The sequence below is a fragment of the Hyperolius riggenbachi genome, chromosome 3 (assembly GCF_040937935.1).
Source record: "Hyperolius riggenbachi isolate aHypRig1 chromosome 3, aHypRig1.pri, whole genome shotgun sequence".
Classification (NCBI taxonomy): Eukaryota; Metazoa; Chordata; class Amphibia; order Anura; family Hyperoliidae; genus Hyperolius; species Hyperolius riggenbachi.
The window spans coordinates 258,990,903-259,015,344 of record NC_090648.1 but is presented as its reverse complement, the minus strand read 5'-3'; the positions used below and the strand labels follow the sequence as shown (position 1 = coordinate 259,015,344).

The window sequence follows — 24,442 nt, the reverse complement described above, 5'->3', positions numbered from 1 at the left end:
CTGTAAAATAGCTGTTAAAGGGAACCTAAACTAAGGATATGGATTTTTCCTTTTAAAATAAGACATGTTGCCTGACTCTCCTGCTGATCTTGTGTCTCTAATACTTTTAGCCACCGCCCGTCAACAAGCATGCAGATCAGGTGCTCTGACTGAAGTCAGACTGGATTAGCTGCATGCTTGTTTCAGGTGTTATTCAGTCACTACTGCAGCCAAGGAGATCAGTAGGATGCCAGGCAACTGGTATTGTTTAACAGGAAACCTCCATATCCCTCTCAGTTTAGGTTCCCTTTAAATACATTCAAAACTAGCCCTGGGTAGGAGTATATTTAGAGGATGCTGGCCGGAACCCTGAACATCAATCAGGCCCTAAGCAATCTGAGGGCTGGTGCACACCGAGCGGCTTTTTCAGCGTTTCTGCAGCCGCTTGCGGCTGCGGATCCGCTTGGTCAATGTATCTCAATGGGGTGGTGCACACCAGAGCAGGAGGCGTTTTGCAGAAACGAAAAATGCCGGGGTGAGGCATTTTTTGGATTGCGGGTGCGTTTCTGCCTCAATGTTAAGTATAGGAAAAACGCAAACCGCTCTGAAAAACGCCTGTTCAGAGCGGTTTTGCCGGCGTTTTTGTTACAGAAGCTGTTCAGTAACAGCTTTACTGTAACTATATGAAATCTACTATACTGAAATCCGCTGCAGCAATCCGCAAAACGCCATAGAAAAATAACAAAAAGCGTTTCAAAATCTGCTAGCATTTTGCGGATCTGCTAGCGGTTTTTGGTGTGCACCAGGCCTAACTGTGGGTACATCTGAGTGATGTGCAATTGCAATTACTATGCAAGGAAATGGGGTGATTTTTTTCTTCTATTACACATTCAACACGCACGATGTGAACCAAGTTTACGGGTGAAGACAACTCTGCGCTCATTGTGCACGAGTTATGAAGTGGATTCACAACCGATAAGCAGGGAGTGCATATATAGAATATAGTACTGCTGTATTACTTAATCTGTAAACAAATAACAAAATGTAATATCAAACTGAATGATTTTGAGCCTGAGTCATGTACTGGCAGTAATATTGCTGTGCGCAATTTATTTAGTCATTTGTCAGAGTGCATGCAAATCATATTTCCAACAATGGACCAGCCTCTGCAACATCTTGTAAATTGCCTAAGTTGTACTTTCGTTAGACTGATCTCCCCTTCCTTTCTGAAATAGCTGAGGAATTCTGTTTTCAGAGTGATTTTTTTTCCTACTCACGATTGGATATATTCCCTACAAAAAAAATTTAACAAAATGGGTTTTGATTAATTTTTTTTATTTTTATTTATTTATTTATTTATTTATTTTGGTTGATGTGCTATAATCCCGAAAAAAACAAAAAAAACAAATCAAAATCCATTTTATTTTTTTTGTAGGGAATATATCCGATCGTGAGTAGGAAAAAAGGAAGGGAAGATCAGTCTAATGAAAGTACAACTGTAGTACGTACTACAAGACGTTGCAGAGGCTGGTCCATTGTTGGAAATATGATTTGCATGCACTCTGACAAATGACTAAATAAATCTGAACATCTTTCTCTGACATTTTACACTGATTTCCAAGTTCACTACCTCACCTGTTTTAGGTTTAATTGCCATGAAGCACAATGGGTATATAATGAGGTGTCATGTTAATTATTAGTATGTGATTGTCACTCATACACTATGCATTTCTCTGTGATATTGTCACTTTAATACCAATGTATTTGAAAATTGAAATAAAAACCTCCATTTAGTTTTACGTTTCAATTCTTTTCTTTTAAAGGTGAAATGAAAGAAAAAGTCAAGATTAAAGATAAAGAAAAGCAGAAAAAGCATAAATTGATGAATGAAGCCAAGAAGGAAAATGGAGAAGTGAAAATACTACACAAAGGTACTCCAAGTTTTGCTATTCTTTTGACTGAGCATTTACTTACCCACGTCTTTTTCCAGCCCCTATGTCGCTATGTCCCTCACTGCAGCTCCGCAGTCAGCCACAGAGGACGATTTTGCCAGGTCGACCTCTACTGCCCTGCACGAGCGCCGCTGTCAATCACTAGCATGTGGTGGGGAGTGTACTGCGCAGGCTGCAAGGGGCTGGAGGAAGCCCCGGGTAAGTAAGTCTTTTTTTTTTTTTTTCTGGTGCTCGGACCTTTCCTTTAACCACTTGAAGACTGCAGTGCTAAACCCCCCTAAAGACCAGGCCATTTTTTACAATTCAGACCACTGCAGTTATAACTGTTTATTGCTCGGTTATACAACTTACCACACAAATTTTACGTCCTTTTCTTCTCACTTAGCTTTCTTTTGGTGCTATTTGATTGCTGCTGTGATTTTTACTTTTTATTATATTCATCAAAAAATACAGGAATTTTGTCAAAAAAATGATTTTTTTAACTTTCTGTGCTGACATTTTTCAAATAAAGTAACATTTCTGTATACATGCAGCGCGAAAAATGTGGACAAACATGTTTTTGATTTAAAAAAAAAACCCATTCAGTGTATATTTATTGGTTTGGGTAAAAGTTATAGCGTTTACAAACTATGGTGCAAAAAGTGAATTTTCCCATTTTCAAGCATCTATGACTTTTCTGACCCCCTGTCATGTTTCATGAGGGGCTAGAATTCCAGGATAGTATAAATACCCCCCAAATGACCCCATTTTGGAAAGAAGACATCCCAAAGTATTCACTGAGAGGCATAGTGAGTTCATAGATTTTATTTGTTGTCACAAGTAAGCGGAAAATGACACTTTGTGACAAAAAAAATAAATAATAAAAAGTTTCCATTTCTGCTAACTTGTGACAAAAAAAAAATGAAATCTGCCACAGACTCACCATCCCCCTCTCTGAATACTTTGGGATGTCTACTTTCCAAAATGGGGTCATTTGTGGGGTGTGTTTACTGTCCTGGCATTTTGGGGGGTGCTAAATTGTAAGCACCCCTGTAAAGCCTAAAGGTGCTCATTGGACTTTGGGCCCCTTAGCGCACCTAGGCTGCAAAAAAGTGTCACGTGGTATCGCCGTACTCAGGAGAAATAGTATAATGTGTTTTGGGGTGTATTTTTACACATACCCATGCTGGGTGGGAGAAATATCTCACGGTTTAGGACCCCTAAAATGCCAGGGCGGTATAGGAACACCACAAATGACCCATTATAGAAAGAAGACACCCCAAGGTATTCCGTTAGGAGTATGATGAGTTAATAGAAGATTTTATTTTTTGTCACAAGTTAGCGGAAAATGACACTTTGTGAAAAAAACAATAAAAATCAATTTCCGCTAACTTGTGACAAAAAAATAAAAGCTTCTATGAACTCACCATACTCCTAACGGAATACCTTGGGGTGTCTTCTTTCTATAATGGGGTCATTTGTGGTGTTCCTATACCGCCCTGGCATTTTAGGCGCCCTAAACCATAAGGAGTAGTCTTTAAACCTAATTTCTCAAAATGACCTGTGAAATCCTAAAGGTACTCATTGGACTTTGGGCGCCTTAGCGCAGTTAGGGTGCAAAAAAGTGCCACACATGTGGTATTGCTGTACTCGGGAGAAATAGTATAATGTGTTTTGGGGTGTATTTTTACATATACTCATGCTGGGTGGGAGAAATATCTCTGTAAATAACAATTTTTTGATTTTTTTTTTTACACACTATTGTCCATTTACAGAGATATTTCTCCCACCCAGCATGGGTATATGTAAAAATACACCCCAAAACACATTATACTATTTCTCCTGAGTACGGCGATACCACATGTGTGGCACTTTTTTGCCCCCTAACTGCGCTAAGGGGCCCAAAGTCCAATGAGTACCTTTATGATTTCACAGGTCATTTTGAGAAATTAGGTTTAAAGACTACTCACGGTTTAGGGCCCCTAAAATTCCAGGGCAGTATAGGAACCCCACAAATGACCCCATTTTAGAAAGAAGACACCCCAAGGTATTCAGTTAGGAGTATGGTGAGTTCATAGAAGATTTTATTTTTTTGTCACTAGTTAGAGGAACATGACACTTTGTGAAAAAAACAATAAAATCAGTTTCCGCTATCTTGTGACAAAAAAAATAAAATATTCTATGAACTCACCATACTCCTAACAAAATACCTTGGGGTGTCTTCTGTCTAAAATGGGGTAATTTGTGGGGTTCCTATACTGTCTTGGCATTTTAGGGGCCCTAAACCGTGAGGAGTAGTCTTGAAACCAAATTTCTCAAAATGACCTGTGAAATCCTAAAGGTACTCATTGGACTTTGGGCCCCTTAGCGCACTTGGGGTGCAAAAAAGTGCCACACATGTGGTATCCCCATACTCAGGAGAAGTAGTATAATGTGTTATGCAGTGCATTTTTACACATACCCATGCTGGGTGGGAGAAATATCTCTGTAAATGGACAATTGTGTGTAAAACAATGGAAAAAGTTGTCATTTACAGAGATCTTTCTCCCACCCAGCAAGGGTATGTGTGAAAAGACACCCCCAAACACATTATACTACTTCTCCTGAGTACGGGGATACCACATGTGTGACACCTTTTTGCAGCCTAGCTGTGCAAAGGGGCCCAAAGTCCAATGAGTACCTTTAGGATTTCACAGGTCAATTTTACTCATTTGTTTTCCAGACTACACCTCACGGTTTAGGGCCCCTAAAATGCCAGGGAAGTATAGGAACCCCACAAGTGATCCCATTTTGGAAAGAAGACACCCCAAGGTATTCCATTAGGGGTATGATGAGTTCATAGAATATTTTTTTTTTTTACACAAGTTAGTGGAAATGGATTTTTTAGGTTTCTTTCTCACAAAGTGTAATTTTCCACTAACTTGTGACAAAAAATAAAATCTTCTATGAACTCACCATACCCCTCATGGAATACCTTGGGGTGTCTTCTTTCCAAAATAGGGTCACTTGTGGGGTTCCTATACTGCCTTGGCATTTTAGGGGCCCTAAACTGTGAGGAGTAGTCTGGAAACCAAATAATTAAAATTGACCTGTGAAATTCTAAAGGTACTCATTGGACTTTGGGCCCCTTTGCACAGCTAGGCTGCAAAAAAGTGTCACATGTGGTATCGCTGTACTCAGGAATAGTAGTATAATGTGTTTTGGGGTGTATTTTCACACATAACCAATCCTGTGTGTGAGAAATATCTCTGTAAATTACAATTTTTTTTCCATTTTTTTTACACTAAATTGTCATTTACAGAGATATTTCTGCCACCCAGCATGGGTATGTGTGGAAAGATACCCCAAAACACATTATACTACTACTCATGAGAATGGCAATACCACATATGTGACACTTTTTTGCAGGCTAGCTGCGCAAACTTGCCCAAAGTCCAATGAGCACCTTTAGGCTTTACAGGGGTGCTTACAATTTAGGCCCCCACCAAACAATTCCAGGACAGTAAAACACCCCAGAAATGACCCCATTTTGGAAAGAAGAGACCCCAAGGTATTCCACGAGGGGCATACTGAGTTCATATAAAATTTTTTATTTTTTGTCATAAGTTAGCGGAAAATGACACTTTGTGGGAAAAAAAATAAAAAAATCAATTTCTGCTAACTTATGACAAAAAATAAAATCTTCTATGAACTCACCATGCCCCTCAGCGAATACCTTGGGGTGTCTTCTTTCTAAAACGGGGTCACTTGTGGGGGTCTGTCCTGGCATTTTAGCGTCTCCACAATCATTACATGTATGGCCAGTATTAGGAGTTTCTGCTATACTCCTTATATTGGGCATACGGGTGATGCACTTTTATGGAGAAAAAAGGAAAAATGAACGGCAAAGATTCTCACATTCGCATTGATCAATGTGGATGAAAAAATATCTGCCGAAATATGTGAAAAAAGAGGGGGGCATGGCGTTTGCCAGGACATAGGAGCACCACCCACAAAATTTTCCAAACCCACTTTGCTCCTATGCCCTGGCAAACCAGATTAATCCATTCACATCGATCGATGTGGATGAAAAAAACCTTTGCCAGTTTTGATACAAAGTGCTTGCCAAAGCATAGGAGCTCCAACACCGCCCCTCAGCTCATATGCCTTGGCAAACGTATCTTACTGCGGAGGAGAAATCTCGTCCTGCAGCGATGCATGCACCGACTTGTGTGTAATCTGACAGACGCGCAATGCTTCTGTCAGGATGCACCATCAGTGCTGCAGCTGGTTGGTCGATCAGTCGTTCGCTCGGTCCACCTGGAAGGGTAAAGGATGGAAAAAGAGAGAGAAAAAAACATACAAAAAAAACAAGCAGCAATGCAAGAAATTCATTAACAATAACTTTCGTAAACTTTATTAAACCTTTTTAACCAAACAATAACATTTGGAACTTTTGCTTATCTGGTTTTTTTTGTTTGTTTTTTTTTAACTTACCTTCCGAGGACAAACTTCTCCTTCCCCATGGGACAGTGTGCAAAGCGCACAGAGATGTAGCAAAGTACACTATGCACTTTGTCCCAAGTGAAAGAAGAGGTTTCTGGCAGCCCTGTGTATTTGGGTCTCTCAAAAGCAGATGTCTGGTTTCACACACAGGAGCCGCGCAGTAGCGTAGGTGTGCACTAGCTTTAAGTCGAACACTTCCGGCGTAAGGGGGGACCGCAAAGTGGGACTTTCGCTAGGCAATATGCTGCAACACATCGCTCCAGTGTGAAAGAGCCTTGAGAGACTACTACCGTGTATCACGTTCCCTACTCCAATAGCGAATGTGTTCGTGGAACTTTTCAAAACACTCCCCTATGCATAGGGCAGGCTGGTCAGGACAGTAGGGCCAATAAAAAGTGGTGTCACGCCTCATTCCATCCCTCTTACAGACACGACAATGTTTTCTTGGGGTGCGTTGACCTGGGGTACTCGGAAAGACATAAGCATAGTGTCTTTCATGTAGCCGGCTAACTACATTAGGTGGATTGGCCACGGCCCCTCCTGGATACAGGAGTTCCGAAATGATCTCTTCCTGAAATTTAAGGAAGGATCCTGTTCTCCCAGCCTTACTGTAGAGAACAAAGCTGTTGTACATTGCCAATTGAATCAAGTAAATAGCCACTTTCTTATACCAGCGGCTGGTCCTTCGGGAAACTAAATAGGGAGCCAACATCTGGTCATTGAAGTCCACCCCTCCCATGTTTAAATTATAGTCGTGGACGGCGAGGGGTTTCTCAACAACATCAGTTGCTCGCTGAATTTGGACTGTCGTGTCTCCGTGAATGGTCGACAGAAGGTAAACGTCCCTCTTGTCCTTCCATTTAACTGCAAGAAGGTCGTCATTACACAAGGCAGCCCTCTCCCCCCGTGCAAGTCGGGTAGCAGTGAGATATTGGGGGAAGCCCCGGCGACTAGGCTGCACGGTGCCACAGCAGGGAACTCCGAGTATCTTCAAATGCTGATAGAGGGCCACACTTGTGTAGTAGTTGTCCACATAGAGATGGTACCCCTTGTGGAATAAGGGTGACACCAAGTCCCACACAATCTTGCCACTGCACCCCAGGTAGTCAGGGCATCCGACCGGCTCCAATTTTGTGTCTTTTCCCTCATAGACCCTAAAGCGATATGTATAGCCTGTGGCCCTTTCACAGAGCTTATACAGCTTGACCCCATACCGGGCGCGCTTGGTTGGGATGTACTGCTTAATGCCAAGGCGCCCGGTAAAATGTACGAGGGACTCGTCTATACAGATGTTCTGTCCAGGGGTGTAAGCATCTGCAAATTTGAATGACAGGTGGTCCATGAGGGGCCGAAATTTGTGGAGCCGGTCATAGTCAGCGTGGCCTCTTTCATGACAGGTTGTATCATCATTAAAGTGCAGGAAGCGCAGGATGTCCTCAAAACGTGACCTGGACATGGCAGCAGAGTACATGGGCACGTGATGTATTGGGTGCGTAGACCAATAGGACCGCAATACATTTTTTTTAGTTAGACCCATGTTAAGGAGAAGGCCCAAAAAGATTTTAAATTCGAAAACTGTGACCTGTTTCCACCGAAAAGGCTGGGCATGGGAGCTGTTCGGATTGGCGGTGATAAATTGTGTGGCCTTACGGTTGGTCTCTGCCACGACTAAGTCGTAGAGATCCTCGGTGAAGATCAGATGAAAAGCGTCTAGGGCCGATCCTAGATGATCTGTCTCCACCTGGACTCCAGACTGGACGGTGAAAGGGGGCACTACGGGTGCGGCGGAATTAGGGAACTTCCAATGAGGGTTTGCCAGCACCTCTGGGAGCCTACGGGTACTACGGGCCCGTGTTTCTGGTGGCTGCGACTGTGGTCTTACTGCACGTACCACCGAACCAGTTTCAACTGCCATGCTGGTGCTCGCCACTTCACCAGGGTCTACGGCAGTACTGGTTTCAAGTCCAGGATGTGCTGCGCTGTTGGTGCATGCCTCACCATCAACATCTGGATCATCGCTAGCACCACTCTGCTGGCCTTGAGGTTGATCCTGCGCAACCTGTGGTCCACTGACATGGGGTCGGGAACGCCTGGCGCTAGCAGGGACCACAACCTCGTCATCCGAACTATCGGTCAGAGAGTCACTGTCCTCTACAGGTTCATATTCTGAGCCGGATGATTCGTCGGATGAGAACTCCCAATCACTCTCACCCGACTCGGCCATAATACTGTAGGCCTCCTGCAGGGAATACATCTTTTTTGCCATTTTGGGCTGCTAAATTTAGGGGGTATTCCTCTGAGACCACCCACTAAAAAATGCACCTGTCTAGCAAATGGGAGTATTTGTTAAGTAAAGAGCTGCGATCGCTCAGTTTTGATTTAAAAAAAAAAAAAATCAAAACTGATCTTTATAGCGTCGCAGCTATTGTGTTTTTTTGCAGTGATCAGAAAACAAAAATTTCTTTCACTTGGTGGGGAGGGCTGAACGCAAGTGCGGCAGAACGATCAGGCCTGATCGGGCAAACACTGCGTTTTTAGTGGAGCCTACTCTAAGGTGACCCTAACGTACTTATATAGATCTGACTGTGATCAGTACTGATCACTTACAGATACTATATAGTACCAATGCAGATTAGCGACAGTGATGACGCTAATCAGCGACTTATAGTGATTGCGGTGTAGTGGGCTGGGCGCGAACTACCTAACAAAGGGGCCTAGCTAACTCCCTGGCCAAAAAACAGTGCACAGGCAATAGATGTCACTCAGACCTCGATCAGAGCTGTGACAGGCGACCAGATATCAATCACAGTGCCACTGTCAGATGCCAACCAATGTAAACGGCAATTGAAATCACAGGGCAATCACAGATGATCAAAAACCAATCACTAATCAATCAATCAGATGTAAAAAATCAGTGCACAGACAATAGATGTCACTCAGACCTCGATCAGAGCTGTGACAGGCGACCAGATATCAATCACAGCGCCGCTGTCAGATGCCAACCAATGTAAACAGCAATTGAAATCACAGGGCAGTCACAGATGATCAAAAACCAATCACTAATCAATCAGATGTAAAAAATCAGTGCACAGACAATAGATGTCACTCAGACCTCGATCAGAGCTGTGGCAGGCGACCAGATATCAATCACAGCGCCGCTGTCAGATGCCAACCAATGTAAACAGCAATTGAAATCTCAGGCAATCACAGATGATCAAATACCAATCACTAATCAATCAATCAGATGTCAAAAATCAGTGCACAGACAATAGAAGTCACTCAGACCTCGATCAGAGCTGTGACAGGCGACCAGATATCAATCACAGTGCAGCTGTCAGATGCCAACCAATGTATACAGCAATTGAAAACACAGGGCAATCACAGATGATCAATAATCACAACGCAATCAATCAGAAGTCAAAAACCTGTGCACAGGCAATGATGTCACTCAGACCTCGATCAGAGCTGTGACAGGCGACCAGATATCAATCACAGTGCAGCTGTCAGATGCCAACCAATGTATACAGCAATTGAAAACACAGGGCAATCACAGATGATCAATAATCACAACGCAATCAATCAGAAGTCAAAAACCTGTGCACAGGCGACCAGATGACACTCAGACCTCAGTCAGACGCCTTGGCAGGGCCAGTGAGGGGGGTAGTGGGGGTGATCAGCGGCGATCGGGTGGGGGATCGAGCAGGGAAACGTGTGGCTTACTGAGCAGGGCTGCCGTCATCTCTCCTGGTGGTCCGGGCGCGCTGTGACCAGGAGAGGAGGAGGCAGCCAGTATAATACACGTTGTTTACATAACAACGTGTATTATACGCTTTGCATTGGGCCGTTTGAAAGATCGCAGCCCGCCGGCGCTGCTAATTGGCCGGCGGGCTGATGATGCAGGGGGCCGCAAGTGATGCCGGGCGATGTGCATGCGCGCGCGATCCCCCGCATTTCTGATTGAAAGGACCTTCCTCCAATCGGCGTTAGGCTGTCCTGGGGCTGCCGCCGCGGCCACGCCTAGTGGCGTGACGCGGGCGGCAGGTGGTTAAGGAGTGATCAACGTCCAACTGAGATGTGATATTTGGCGACTGCCTTTGTATAGGAAGTAGCATACATGTATGCAAGGTGCCTCAGTACTTGGCCTAGATCCAATGTCCAGTTTTCTTGACATAGATTTTGAATATTTTTGTTGATTGATTGTTCTTTAAAAAAACAAAACCTGATGGTCCCCTATTGGCATCCTTTAACCAGAGTCTAATTTACCTGTGTGTGCTAACTTGTGGCTCTATTTTCATCTTCAAACTTCACTAGGTTATCTAGAAAATTATTATTAAGTGTTTTTATATTGCGGCGACATCTTCCGCAGCACTGTACAGAGTACATTGTCTTGTCACGAACTGTCCCTCGGAGGAACTCACAATCTAATCCCTACCATAGTCCTGTATCCATGTATGTATGTATGTATGTTTTAGTGCATGTATCATGGTCTAGGGCCAATTTAGGTGAAAGCCAATTAACTTATCTATATGTTTTTGGAATGTGGGAGGTAACCGGAGTGCCCGGAAGAAAACCATGCAGACACAGGGAGAACATACAAACTCCGTGCAGATAGTGCCCTGGCTGGGATTAAATAAAGAAAAATAAATTCTGTCTTGGTTTCCCACTTTATTTCAATAGCTGGTGAGTTCAAACAAAATACATAGAGCTCTCAAACACTCGTAGTGGAACTGATAACAAAATAGAAAGTCTCCAACCTTTAAAAAAAAAATTCCTTTAGAAGTTTTTTTTTTATATAAACCGGACAGATTCTGTTGTTTAGTCTAGACCAGTATTTCCCAACTCTGCCCTCAAGGCCCATCAACTGTGCATGTTTTGTGGAAATCCACAGAGGTAGTTGCCCTGCTGAGACACTCGGGTCTAGACTATAGTTTGCTTTTAAAAAATTGTGATGACATCAGTGTTTGAAGGCACGAGCGACCTTACACACAGGGCCATATCCTATTGCAGAACTCGCCAGCGTGTTCTTAAATTAGGTGATGGATGCATCACTTAATCCAATTTAACTTAAAGGGAACCAGAGATGAACGTTTCACACAAAATAAACATATCAGTTGATAGCTTGTAAAAAATAAATGCTCTACCTGATAATTTTGCCGCTCTGATGTGCCTTTTTTAGTGTTTTTTATCCATTATTGCTCCAGGAAAAATCAAATATGGCCGCCGGCTCATATCCCTTCTCCTTCCGGGTTATCAGTTGTTCTGGATGTGCTGTCTAGGCTATATGAGACTATGCTGCTATCTAGGCTAAATGCAGCCTTTCATCTATGTGCATTCATTTTGGTATGATATCTGCCTGTAGGAAGTGTCTCTCATAGGAATGAAACTGCCGTTATTATCAGTATCTAGTGCACACAGAGCACACAGGGATCATATTACAGCCACAGAGCTTCTCTCTCAGGAGCAGCAGCCTCTCCCATATCATCACAGCTCTCAGTATGCAAAGCAGGAAATCTAAGCCAGGAGAGGGGAAGGCTTGGGCTTGAAAAGACCACACAGAAGAGTGACTCAGCTATAATGATTCCAGGTCAAACCTCGACTGAATAGTCGGTGCATTCTTATCACAGTTGCTAATAGACTAATTAAGCAGATAACAATGAAACTAAAAGCAGGGTAGGTGTTTACTGTCATGTTCCCACTGATAAATGTAATAAAATACATGAGGGTGCTTCATCTCTGGTTCTCTTTAAAGGAATCGTCCGGCAAAAAAAAGTGTGTTTTACCCACCTGGGGCTTCTACCAGCCCCATGCAGCCATCCTGTGCCCTCGTAGTCACTCACTGCGGCTACAGTCTCTCCCCTCTAAACTCAACCCCCTCCCCCCCCCACCCCAGCCAGTTTTGTGTTGTTCAGCATAACACATACATTTTTAGTAGTACACGTTAGTGGTGCAACCGGAAAAAAATGTACGTGTTGCACCACTAACGCGTAAAAATGTATGCGTTAATGTTCCTGCACCAACGGGAATGCGTAAAAACGTACGCAATGCGGTCCTCCGACCCCAAGGTTGGCAAAAACTAAATAACTGGCGGCGGGGTACTGGAGCAGCAGTGAGTGACTACCATGCCACAGGATGGCTGCATGGGGCTGGTAGAAGCCCCAGGTAAGTGAAACTCCTTTTTTTTTTTTTTTTTTTTCCTTTTTTTTTTTTTTGCCCGACGATAAAGATTTAGCTTGGGCAATATAATGGCCAGCAAGTTATCTACATGCTATCCGATTGTAATTTTCATGCTGCCAGGAAGCGATGCTTCCTTTCAGATAGGAGTGTTAGCTTAGACCTGCACAGAGTAGGTCTAAACCAGCTGAGGCAAGTCATCACCGCTGCATCTGGGGGTCTCCTCTAACCCTCTGGGAGATGTAATTACATTGCCCAGGAGGGGGCGCAGCACTTTAAAAAATTTTTTTTTTTAAATCATGTAGCTAGCCTAGCGCTAGCTACATGATAGCTGCTGTGCAGCGGCATCCCCCCACCCCCTCCGATCGCCTCTGGTGATCAGCGCAAGCAGGAGATTCCGTTCATAACGGGATCTCCTGCTTGGCTTCCCCCGTCACCATGGCGACGCTCGCGATGACGTCACCGATGTCGTGATGTCAGAGGGAGTCCCGATCCACCCCTCAGCGCTGCCTGGCACTGATTGGCCAGGCTGCGCAAGGGGTCTGGGGGGGGGGGCTGCGCGGCGGCGAGCGGCAAAGCGCTAGCTGCGTGTAACAAAACAAAATTATGCAAATCGGCCCACCAGGGCCTGAGAAATCCTCCTGCGCGACATACCTCGAGCTCAGCTCGGGATTATCGCCCAGGAGGTTAATATACATCGAGATGGGTATGGTGGTTTGTAAATGTTGTAGAATAATGGGGCTATGGTGCTAAACTGGATCTATTTACACTATTTTCACAATGAAGAAGGTATTGTTTAAAGAGAAACTCCAACCTAGAATTGAACTTTATCCCAATCAGTAGCTGATACCCCCTTTTACATGAGAAATATAATGATTTTCACAAACAGATCATCAGGGGGTGCTGTATGACTGATTTTGTGCTGAAACCCCTCCCACAAGAAGCTCTGAGTACCGCGGTACTCTGGGCAACCTGCCACAATGTAACAATGTTCACAGACAGGAATTAGCTGTTTACAGCTGTCTCTAACAGCCAGAACAGCTAGGAGCAGCTACATAACCTGCCCACAGTAAAAATGTCACCATGTAATAAATGTCAGAATGTAAATCGGGGAGAGGAAAGATTTTACAATGAGCAAACACTGACTAAATCATTTATACATAATTATGGTAAAAAATGAAGCACTTTTTTTACTGCATTATTTTCACTGGAGTTCCTCTTTAATATTAAATGCAAACTTTTTTTTTTTTTGGTATGGCTGACCGCTTTTAAGTCTGACATGCAAAGAATGTGAAGTGGCTTTAATAACCTGGGTTTGATAATATGACCATTAAGGTTTTTTGTGCATGTGGGGTTTTTTTTCCATGTGTTTGGTCTCTAAAAAAAAAATAAAAAATAATAATTTAGAATTAATGCCATTATTTTGACTACTGCAAGCTGAATCTGATTGATCTGTTGCCCTTTTGCACATTGTGAATACCTTTTATTTTCAACTTAACATTCAAATTGCATGGTTTTTTGTTTTTTTAATATATAATTTAATTAAATATAGTACTAGAAAGAAAAAAAAAATGACATGGAACACAAAATAGGGAATAAAATAGTACTTGGATTGGCACCTTAAAGGACAACTGAAGTTAGATATATTTATACATATTTATTTCCTATAAATAGATTGCAGTAAAAGGAAACAAATATGGCATGCACCATATCCCTGTGGTATCAGTTGTCCTTTAAGGATCAGAACCTATTTTTTCTCTCTCTTTTTTTATTTTATTTTATTTTTTATTTATTTGTTTTTATATGTAACCACTGTGATTGGCTTACAGTGATCACAGGGTCAGGAGCCAATAAAATTGATTACTGGCCAGCGTATGGAGCTCTATCAGACAGCTGAGTGCAATGTTGATGATTGCAGGGTATACATGCGAGGATGGGAGATTGAAATTTGGCCCTGGCAGGGATACGAGGCAGTAATCGGACATATATTTCAGTCAGTAGCATTCTGACTGCGGTCCTCTCCCCCTTGCTCCAGACGCTGTAAATGCAATCCTCTTTTCCTGTAGCTGCTGATCGCTGGCGCTGCTATACCCTAATACCCCCCCCCTTCTTCCTGGTGGTGCCTAACCCTAAGACCCCCTGGAGGGCACCTAACCTGAAGAATAATAACCTGTAGAATAAAAAAAATGGAGGAGTTAAATGTAAAAACAAACGTTTTCTTTATTAAGTTAAGCTTAATTTTTTGAAAAACGATAATTTGTAACATTGAAAAACAAAGCTGAAATGTAAATGATTTTTTTTCTGAGAAAGCATAGGGAACAGTTTAAGAAAGAATGATTCAGTTTAGAAACGATTATTTGTTAAATTATGGGATACTGTATTTAATAAATTTGGTATGGACATGAAAGCTAAAGATAACAAGCAATATATTTTATATTTTGGCAAACTATTTTACAAACAAAATAATAGTTTTAAATTAATGTTGCACCCTTTTTATACAGTTATCGCCAAACGAAACCAGTTTAATGTTGATGTCTATGGGTGCCCTTTTTAATAGGCACCTTTATTACAAGATATGCACTTTTAAATGCACCCACAGTTAGATTGCATAGGGCCTGATTGATGTTCTTTGTACCTGGTCTGTACCTTCTACAAGGACTTGTTTTGATTTCTATTTAACAGCTACCTAAGTTTAGTTAAAATGCATCTCTGGTGTACATAAACCCAGTGGTACACTAATGCTTAAAAGTTAGTGTCCCCACACATCTCTTTAATAAGATTCACTGGAACCTTGTATCGGCTGCGTTCCAGTGCACAGATCTGTCCCCTTACAGAAAATTGCTTTGGCCTTTTCTATATGCGATATAGAAAAGTCAAAGTCCTTTTTCTACAAGATGGCAGGGCTACATGCTGGAACCCAGCTGACATGGGGCTCTGGTGAACCTTACTGTACAGACACTATGCTGGGACATTCACGCTGACAAAGACGGGCCAGGAGGGCTGACAGGGTAAAGTGTCAGCTTCCTGGCCAGGAGATTTTTGCTCCCAAAAGCAGATTCTATCTTAATATAGCTTTAAAATTATTAAAGTGTTGGCTGTGATGAGATTTTTTTTTTATGTTACATACTTTCAATCAACAAGATTGTAATATGCAAATTAGGAGGCAGTGGAATCCTAAACATTGGAGTTGGAGGATTTTTGTACCGACTCAACAGCTCTGGTTAAAGAGCCAGCATACAGACACCAAATAGAAGATCTAAGTAAATCAATACATAAGTGGCTGTTGGATTTTAGCCATGCTATACTAAAAGATGGACAATCTATTTCTGTTACTGGAGATACATTTCTGCAAAACAAACAGGTGACTAAGGTCTCCATGTACAGTTCTGCGTTTCCACCTCCACAAGTAAATTGTGTTTTGGTGAGGGCTCTTTCACACCAGAGCCCTTTTTCAGCGTTTTAACGCAAAGTCTATACTTTGCGTTAACCAAGGTAAAAGTTCATAGACTTTCATTTTACCTTTTCACACCCGAAGCTGCGTTTCGATGCGTTGCGGTACGACGCACCTGGGAGCTTTTTCTCGGTGGGATTCGGGTTAATTAATACTACCACAGCTACTCAGCGTCGCACCGCAGATTCCCGACGACAGCCGCAGGCTCCTGCACGCGTTAGCTAATGTGAAAGAGCCCTAAGTGCAGTGCTCATGCTGATTGGTATGTCAGGTGTATGAACCATTCACCAAATAGCCACAGCTTTCCAAGCAAACTGTTATTAAATTAATCACAGGCTACTTGCAGGATTAGCATGTCGAATGTTGTACTTCAATCTTATCCTAGTGCTCACAGATAAAAGGATTAAAAATAGCTCCACACAGAGCCTTTCTTTTATAGCCTTGCTCATACTACACATATTTTTCAAAAGTTAAAAATCATTGGGAGTCTGTTTTGTTTTGGTTTTTACCCAGGAAATCTATTTGTTGGTACAGTTACTTTTCTTTACTAGTCTGTGTGCAGCCTGCCTTACAGGCCTTTTCAAAGGAGGAAGCAGTTAGTTGTTTACGCTTCTACATCAAGAGCTCACATAACAGATGGTAAGCAGGATTTAGTAGGACTCCTAGCGGTCATAAATATGCTGCTTAAAAGAAGGGGAAGAGGGATCTATTATGCTAAAGCACACAATGACATAAAAGGGGTTTCATAACTCTGTGGAAGCATAGTATTTTCTACAGTGTTAGTATTTAGTTAGTAGTTAGTCTTTTCTACAGTGATTGCTTAGCAATTCCTGAAGCATTTTATGGAATTACCCTTAAAGCGGAATATAACCCTGCATTTCAACTTTGCTCTAAAACATTATTTCCCAGAACGTCTCAGGACAGCAACCCTGAGACTTGTCTCCTTCCATAATTCACTGGACAGGAAGCTAGATAAGAATTTGCATAATAGATTAGATAGGGATTAGACAGGTATATACAACATAGTTCCCGCTTACCCCATCAGTTGTTATCCTGTCCAGCAGGATGCTAGGTGTGGGGATATGGCTGGCCACCCATGCTAGTTGCAGGAGCCGCTGCTTGTGTGATCTCCCTGGCTGTGCAGGCTAGTTGTCCTCGCGCGGGATCACGCTGCACGCTGTAGCCTTCCCCAGGATACGGAAGTTCGTACGGATTCCGGAAGTCCCGCCCGCGCATCATGTGATTGGCACCCACGTGACCAGAAGCCGGAAGCAGGAAGTCTCCTGGCCCGGCGTGCGCTCCAGTGCAGCGTTTAGCACGGATTCCTCCGGACAGCGGACGTGCAGGCTGCAGTAACCACTTGGAAAGCTGTGGAATCTTCTGGACTGGTAGGATCTCTGGTGATAGCCAGGGATAATGTTATTATGCTGTGGGCAGGTACATTCTACTTAACTAACTTAGTCACTCTTTACAGTGTCTGTGACTATGGAGGCTGCCTCTGGATCTTCCTCCCAGGGCTCTGTGGAGTCAAGCTCCGTACCCTCTCTGGTATGCATCATTGTGGTTCCTTGATTCATATTGGTTAATTATTGAGGGTTATCAGGCTGATTGGGGTTTTTTCTTTGTGTTTTATTTTAGCCTAAAACCCGGAAGATGGACACTAAAGGTGGCCATACACTGGTCGATGTGCCATTAGATCGACCAGCTGACAGATCCCTATCTGATCGAATCTGATCAGATAGGGATCGTATGGCTGCCTTTACTGCAAACAGATTGTGAATCGATTTCAGCCTGAAACCGATCACAATCTGTTCAGCTGCTCCTGCCGCCTGTCCCCCCCCCGTATACATTACCTGAGGCTGGCTCCCGGGCATCTTCTCCGCACTGCACCGCACCGCTGTTCTTGCTCCATCCCGGCGCTTCCTGTGTTACTCCGTGACCAGGAAGTTCAAATACAGCGCCCTCTATTTCAACTTCCTGGTCACCGGAGTGACACAGGAAGTATAAGCGTACACTGGGACATGCGGAAATGCGGTGCAGCGAGGAGAAGAGGACCCCGGAGCCAGCTTCAGGTAATGTATACATGCTCGGATCGGGCCCGAATCGTACGCCGCAAGCGACGCGCTCCTACCGCCGGGCGATCGAGGGTAATTTCCCGCACGGCGCGATCGACGGTCCGATCCGATTTCGGGAGGGAATCGGATCGGCGGGTGCGTTTAGCGCAAGCGATTGGCAGCAGATCCGATCCCAGGATCGGATCTGCTGTCGAAACGGCCGTGAATCGAGCCAGTGTATGGCCTGCTTAAGTCTGATAAAGAACTCCCTAACAAGCCTGATAAAACTGACACTGATAAATCTAAAGGCTCTGAAGCTAAAGCATCTCATAAGCCTTCTAAGAAATGTGCAGTTTGCAAGGGTCATTTGTCTTCATCCTCATCTAAAATGTTATGTCAGTCTTGTACAGATAAGGTGGTCAGAGATGAATCTCCTTCTATGTTTAAAGATTTAAAAGGATGGATTAGAGCAGAAATCTCCTCAGCAGTAGAGACTATGAAAAGCTCAGCTACCTCTCCAGTAAGGGCAGGTTTGACAGTCCTACCGGGACCCTCGGGTTCTGTGGCTACTAAACAGCCGGATCGGGCTCCTGAAGGTACCCCTCCGACTAAGAAGAGGAAATTAGACGTTGTGTGACAATGACCCCACTACATCTATTAAAGAGAAAGTGGACAGGTTACTCAGTTCTGCCATTGAAGATGAAGTCCTGGACTCTAAGACAGCCAAGGGACTGATGATAAATCACCCCAAAGTCCCCCTCATGTACCTCCTCCCGAAGATACACAAACAGCTACACAATCCACCAGGACGTCCCATTGTCGCCAGTAGGGGGTCAGTACTGTATCCCCTGGCTGGCTTTTTAGATGTGCATTTACAGGACATTGTGTCAACATTTCAACATTGTTTAAGGGACACCACAGACCTCCTGAACAGATTAGAATCAATAACTGAACTACCAGAAGATCTTATATTTTGCAGTCTAGACATACAGAGTCTGTTTACTTCCATACCCCAAGATGAGGCTATTACTATCATTGAGGATAGGCTACTGGAGACGAACCTGCCAAACGGTTTAGTGTACTTTTTACTGGATAGTCTGGAATTAATACTAAAATCGAATTATTTTAGGTTTCACACTGACATTTACTTCCAGCGACAAGGAGCGAGTATGGGTTCTCCAGCAGCCCCCTCCATAGCTAACATTTTTGTAGAATCCCTAGAGAGAACAACGTTCTTAAACAATCCCAAATATAAGCCCAATGTGTTCGGCTACTACCGTTTTGTCGATGACATATTGGTGTTGTGGAATGGCTCTGAGGAATTGCTCATGGAAATGGTAGAGGCGGCGAACAATGTACATCCTACCATCAAGTTCTCCCTGGAGGCTTCCAGAGAGGAGGTTAATTTTCTCGACGTGACTATTAAACGAGTTGAGGGACGCCTCGTCACTAGATTGTTCCGGAAGCCCACGGACCGGAACAATCTGTTACGTTTTGACAGCTACCATCATGGCCATGTAGTTAAAGCCATTCCCAGGGGTCAGTTCCTCAGAGCCAGACGAATCTGCACGAAAAAAGCGGATTACGTCAAAACCAGCCTGGAACTCATGAACAAATTTGAACAGAAAGGCTATAAACGACAAAAAATTGAGGAAGTGAGGCAACAGGTTGGTGCTATTGATAGAGCTACATTGTTAGAGAGGAACAGTAGACCCACTGAACGCAAAGGGGTTCCTTTCGTGATGGGTTTAGGAAAAAATACCGCAAGGATAAAAAACGCTGTGCGCAAATTCTGGCCAGTATTAAGCACGGACAAGGAGATTGGAACTTGTTTTCAGAATGAGCCTGTGTTCTCCTTAAGACGGGGAAAAACCATCCAAGATTATGTGAGAAAAGTGGACACAGCACCTGTGGTGAAACAAGTGACCACCGGTAGAATGGGTACCCATCCGTGTTTAAATTGCAATGTGTGTAATGCCATCATCAAAGGAGATGCTATTTGTCATCCACACACTGGCCAGAAAGTTAAAATTAAGGGCAGATATTACTGCACAACCGCGTGGGTGATATACGGCCTCAAATGTCCTTGCGGCCTTATGTATGTAGGAGAAACGACCAGAATGGTAAAAAAGCGTATACAAGAACATAAAAGAGATATAACTAGGTTTTCCAAAGGGGAAAGTGATTATGAAACATCAGTGTCAAGACACTTCAAAGAAAAAGGCCACAATGCAGCGCAATTAAAATGGTGTGTGTTGGAGGCTGTGCAAAGGTCAGATGATGGAGGTGATTGGGAGAAGAAATTAAAAAGGAAAGAATCCAAATGGATTCATGACCTAGATGTAGTTCATCCAAGAGGCATGAACGAGAGGCTGCCGTTGAAATGCTTCTTATGAAAGTTAGTCTAAATGCAGCAGTGCAGTAGTGTGAAACGAGATAGCTTCAAGTATTCAGCCCACATGCAATTTATAACTATGGGGATTATTAGCCTTGGTGCAATAATGTGTAATGTGTTAATCTTGATGGGTGGTGCAATAGTGTGAAACTTGATTTTAATGCACATTTGTATTATTATGCATTTTTTATTTTTATAGGTTGTTCTTGCGAGAGGGCAGACAGTAATGGGAGTGCCCAGAATCTCGGTCAGTGATTATTATATTATGGGTAGCCCGAAGGAGTGCCTTTCAATTGAACATTGGACTATTTGCACAAGCCGCACATTTTTGCACATTTTTGTATGTATTTATATATTGTGTTTGTATATGGTATTTATAGGGTTAACACTGTGAGTCAATCAGCTGGGCGGAGCCACGAGATGGACTCGGGTGTGGTGCGCTTACCCCAGTCTTTATTTGTTTGTTGGTGGTGTGAGACATTGTTATGCACCTGATGAAGGATTTTCCGTAACATGTAGTGCTTCTGTTTCTTAATACAAGCATATTTGCAGCCAGTGGTGTGCCGCCTCATGATTTATTTTGGGTGTCACTAGGAGACCGTGTGAGCAATCCGGTCGAGGCTCGGCACCGGCAAACTACAGGATACATAGTACCTGGCACTGCTACCGTGGAATCGCACAGTTTGGACATTGTTTGATTGCTCTACCATGGAAAGCAGTGGAGACAGAGACAACAGTGTTGCAACACCAGGCACCAATGCAGAACCCAGCATGTTGCAAGCCCTCACTTTCGCCTATGCAGAGGATGAGATACAGCGCATACTTGGCATGGTGACCAATGTGGACTCAGAGGAGGAAGAGTCCAGTACCAATACTGACAGCATCAAGAACTCCATCTATGATCTCAAGCACAAGGAGCTCAAATACTCCATGCATCAGATCTTTCTGGCAGACTATGTTAAAAACAGGAGGATCCCACGTGGATATAGAGTTAACCTGCGTTCTACCTTACTCAACCAGGATACAGTGTTCATACAACGGTTTTTCGAAATACTGAATAAGTGCAGCATTGATGTTATGGTACTCACAATCCAGCGTTTGCAAGTCCATCTCAGCAAACTCAAGAGTGATCTAAATGCAGCCGAGGAGAACCTAAAATCCTATATTGACTCGGATGAATATCAGGAAACCATGGAAGAGATTGAGGCTGACATCGCCGAGGAGAAAAAAGTGATTACAGCCAGGAAACAGCAGAAAATAAAAAGAGATCTTGAGGATTATACCTATGACCGCGTTTACACTTGGAAAGATGAACGCCGCAAGCAGAGGAATCAAACACCGATGCAGCCTGTTGAACATAAGCCTGGAGGAGAGGGGAACTACTACGAAGGTTCCCGCCCGCCACAGTACCCGCACGGACGAGGATCTGGTGCACGAGGAGGCGGAGTTCCGCCCAGAAGGCAATACACAAGACGGAGAGGAGGAGGATACAGAGGGAGACCACACAGGGGGAGAGGATGTGCACCCGGAGATTACAGAGAGTCGGACAACTCAGACTCCATGACGGATGACTCAGATTATTCAACCCCGCAGGATTTTCAAGAGGCCCGCGCTCCCATTTGCAGAGGGGGCGCGTCAGGAGAGGCAGGTCAGCGAAGGGGCATAAAAGGATTCCGCAAACCCGGGCAATACCACCAGAGGAGGGAATACAATCTGAGGAAGAGACACCAGTAAAGGTGAGCAATGTGATTAATATCTCACAATATGTGCCAGACCAGATTGAGCTCTCTGTACTGGAGAAGGGGTTGGGGTTTGTGCCCACACACAGCGACTCTGTCTTTGATTGGGAGATTGACTTTTTTAAGTTTATCCGGAGACTTAAGTTAAAAGCATACTTTAGGGACCATGCACATGATGTGGGGGACAATAGAGTGCAAAGATATCTGCAAAGATCCGATTGGATTCCAGATGAAAGGTTTAAAGCTATTGAAACTTTTGAGAAGGCAGTGAGATCTGAGGTATTGAGAGAGTGGGATAACAGCAGGCACTCACATCGCAATATCTCGTCTGCCGAGCAACAAGCGCTCATTCGTTTGAGTAAGAACCCCCATATAATCATCACCAAGGCAGACAAGGGGGGGGGCTACTGTCATTCAGAACATCACTAGTTACTTGGAGGAAGGACATAAACATGTCCAGAACAGCGACCATTACATCAAATGTGACAATGACCCCACTACATCTATTAAAGAGAAAGTGGACAGGTTACTCAGTTCTGCCATTGAAGATGAAGTCCTGGACTCTAAGACAGCCAAGGGACTGATGATAAATCACCCCAAAGTCCCCCTCATGTACCTCCTCCCGAAGATACACAAACAGCTACACAATCCACCAGGACGTCCCATTGTCGCCAGTAGGGGGTCAGTACTGTATCCCCTGGCTGGCTTTTTAGATGTGCATTTACAGGACATTGTGTCAACATTTCAACATTGTTTAAGGGACACCACAGACCTCCTGAACAGATTAGAATCAATAACTGAACTACCAGAAGATCTTATATTTTGCAGTCTAGACATACAGAGTCTGTTTACTTCCATACCCCAAGATGAGGCTATTACTATCATTGAGGATAGGCTACTGGAGACGAACCTGCCAAACGGTTTAGTGTACTTTTTACTGGATAGTCTGGAATTAATACTAAAATCGAATTATTTTAGGTTTCACACTGACATTTACTTCCAGCGACAAGGAGCGAGTATGGGTTCTCCAGCAGCCCCCTCCATAGCTAACATTTTTGTAGAATCCCTAGAGAGAACAACGTTCTTAAACAATCCCAAATATAAGCCCAATGTGTTCGGCTACTACCGTTTTGTCGATGACATATTGGTGTTGTGGAATGGCTCTGAGGAATTGCTCATGGAAATGGTAGAGGCGGCGAACAATGTACATCCTACCATCAAGTTCTCCCTGGAGGCTTCCAGAGAGGAGGTTAATTTTCTCGACGTGACTATTAAACGAGTTGAGGGACGCCTCGTCACTAGATTGTTCCGGAAGCCCACGGACCGGAACAATCTGTTACGTTTTGACAGCTACCATCATGGCCATGTAGTTAAAGCCATTCCCAGGGGTCAGTTCCTCAGAGCCAGACGAATCTGCACGAAAAAAGCGGATTACGTCAAAACCAGCCTGGAACTCATGAACAAATTTGAACAGAAAGGCTATAAACGACAAAAAATTGAGGAAGTGAGGCAACAGGTTGGTGCTATTGATAGAGCTACATTGTTAGAGAGGAACAGTAGACCCACTGAACGCAAAGGGGTTCCTTTCGTGATGGGTTTAGGAAAAAATACCGCAAGGATAAAAAACGCTGTGCGCAAATTCTGGCCAGTATTAAGCACGGACAAGGAGATTGGAACTTGTTTTCAGAATGAGCCTGTGTTCTCCTTAAGACGGGGAAAAACCATCCAAGATTATGTGAGAAAAGTGGACACAGCACCTGTGGTGAAACAAGTGACCACCGGTAGAATGGGTACCCATCCGTGTTTAAATTGCAATGTGTGTAATGCCATCATCAAAGGAGATGCTATTTGTCATCCACACACTGGCCAGAAAGTTAAAATTAAGGGCAGATATTACTGCACAACCGCGTGGGTGATATACGGCCTCAAATGTCCTTGCGGCCTTATGTATGTAGGAGAAACGACCAGAATGGTAAAAAAGCGTATACAAGAACATAAAAGAGATATAACTAGGTTTTCCAAAGGGGAAAGTGATTATGAAACATCAGTGTCAAGACACTTCAAAGAAAAAGGCCACAATGCAGCGCAATTAAAATGGTGTGTGTTGGAGGCTGTGCAAAGGTCAGATGATGGAGGTGATTGGGAGAAGAAATTAAAAAGGAAAGAATCCAAATGGATTCATGACCTAGATGTAGTTCATCCAAGAGGCATGAACGAGAGGCTGCCGTTGAAATGCT

The 24,442-nt window shown here is 43.6% G+C and overlaps 1 protein-coding gene across 1 annotated transcript in view; it reads left to right on the top strand.

Moving 5' to 3' along the window:
* The window catches only part of RSBN1L (round spermatid basic protein 1 like), a 133,146-nt gene that overhangs the window by 33,206 nt on the left and 75,498 nt on the right, over positions 1–24,442 (top strand). Inside the window, exon 2 of the mRNA XM_068276218.1 lies at positions 1,803–1,910. Coding sequence (XP_068132319.1) covers positions 1,803–1,910 — 108 coding nt within the window. The remainder of the gene's footprint in view (positions 1–1,802; positions 1,911–24,442) is intronic.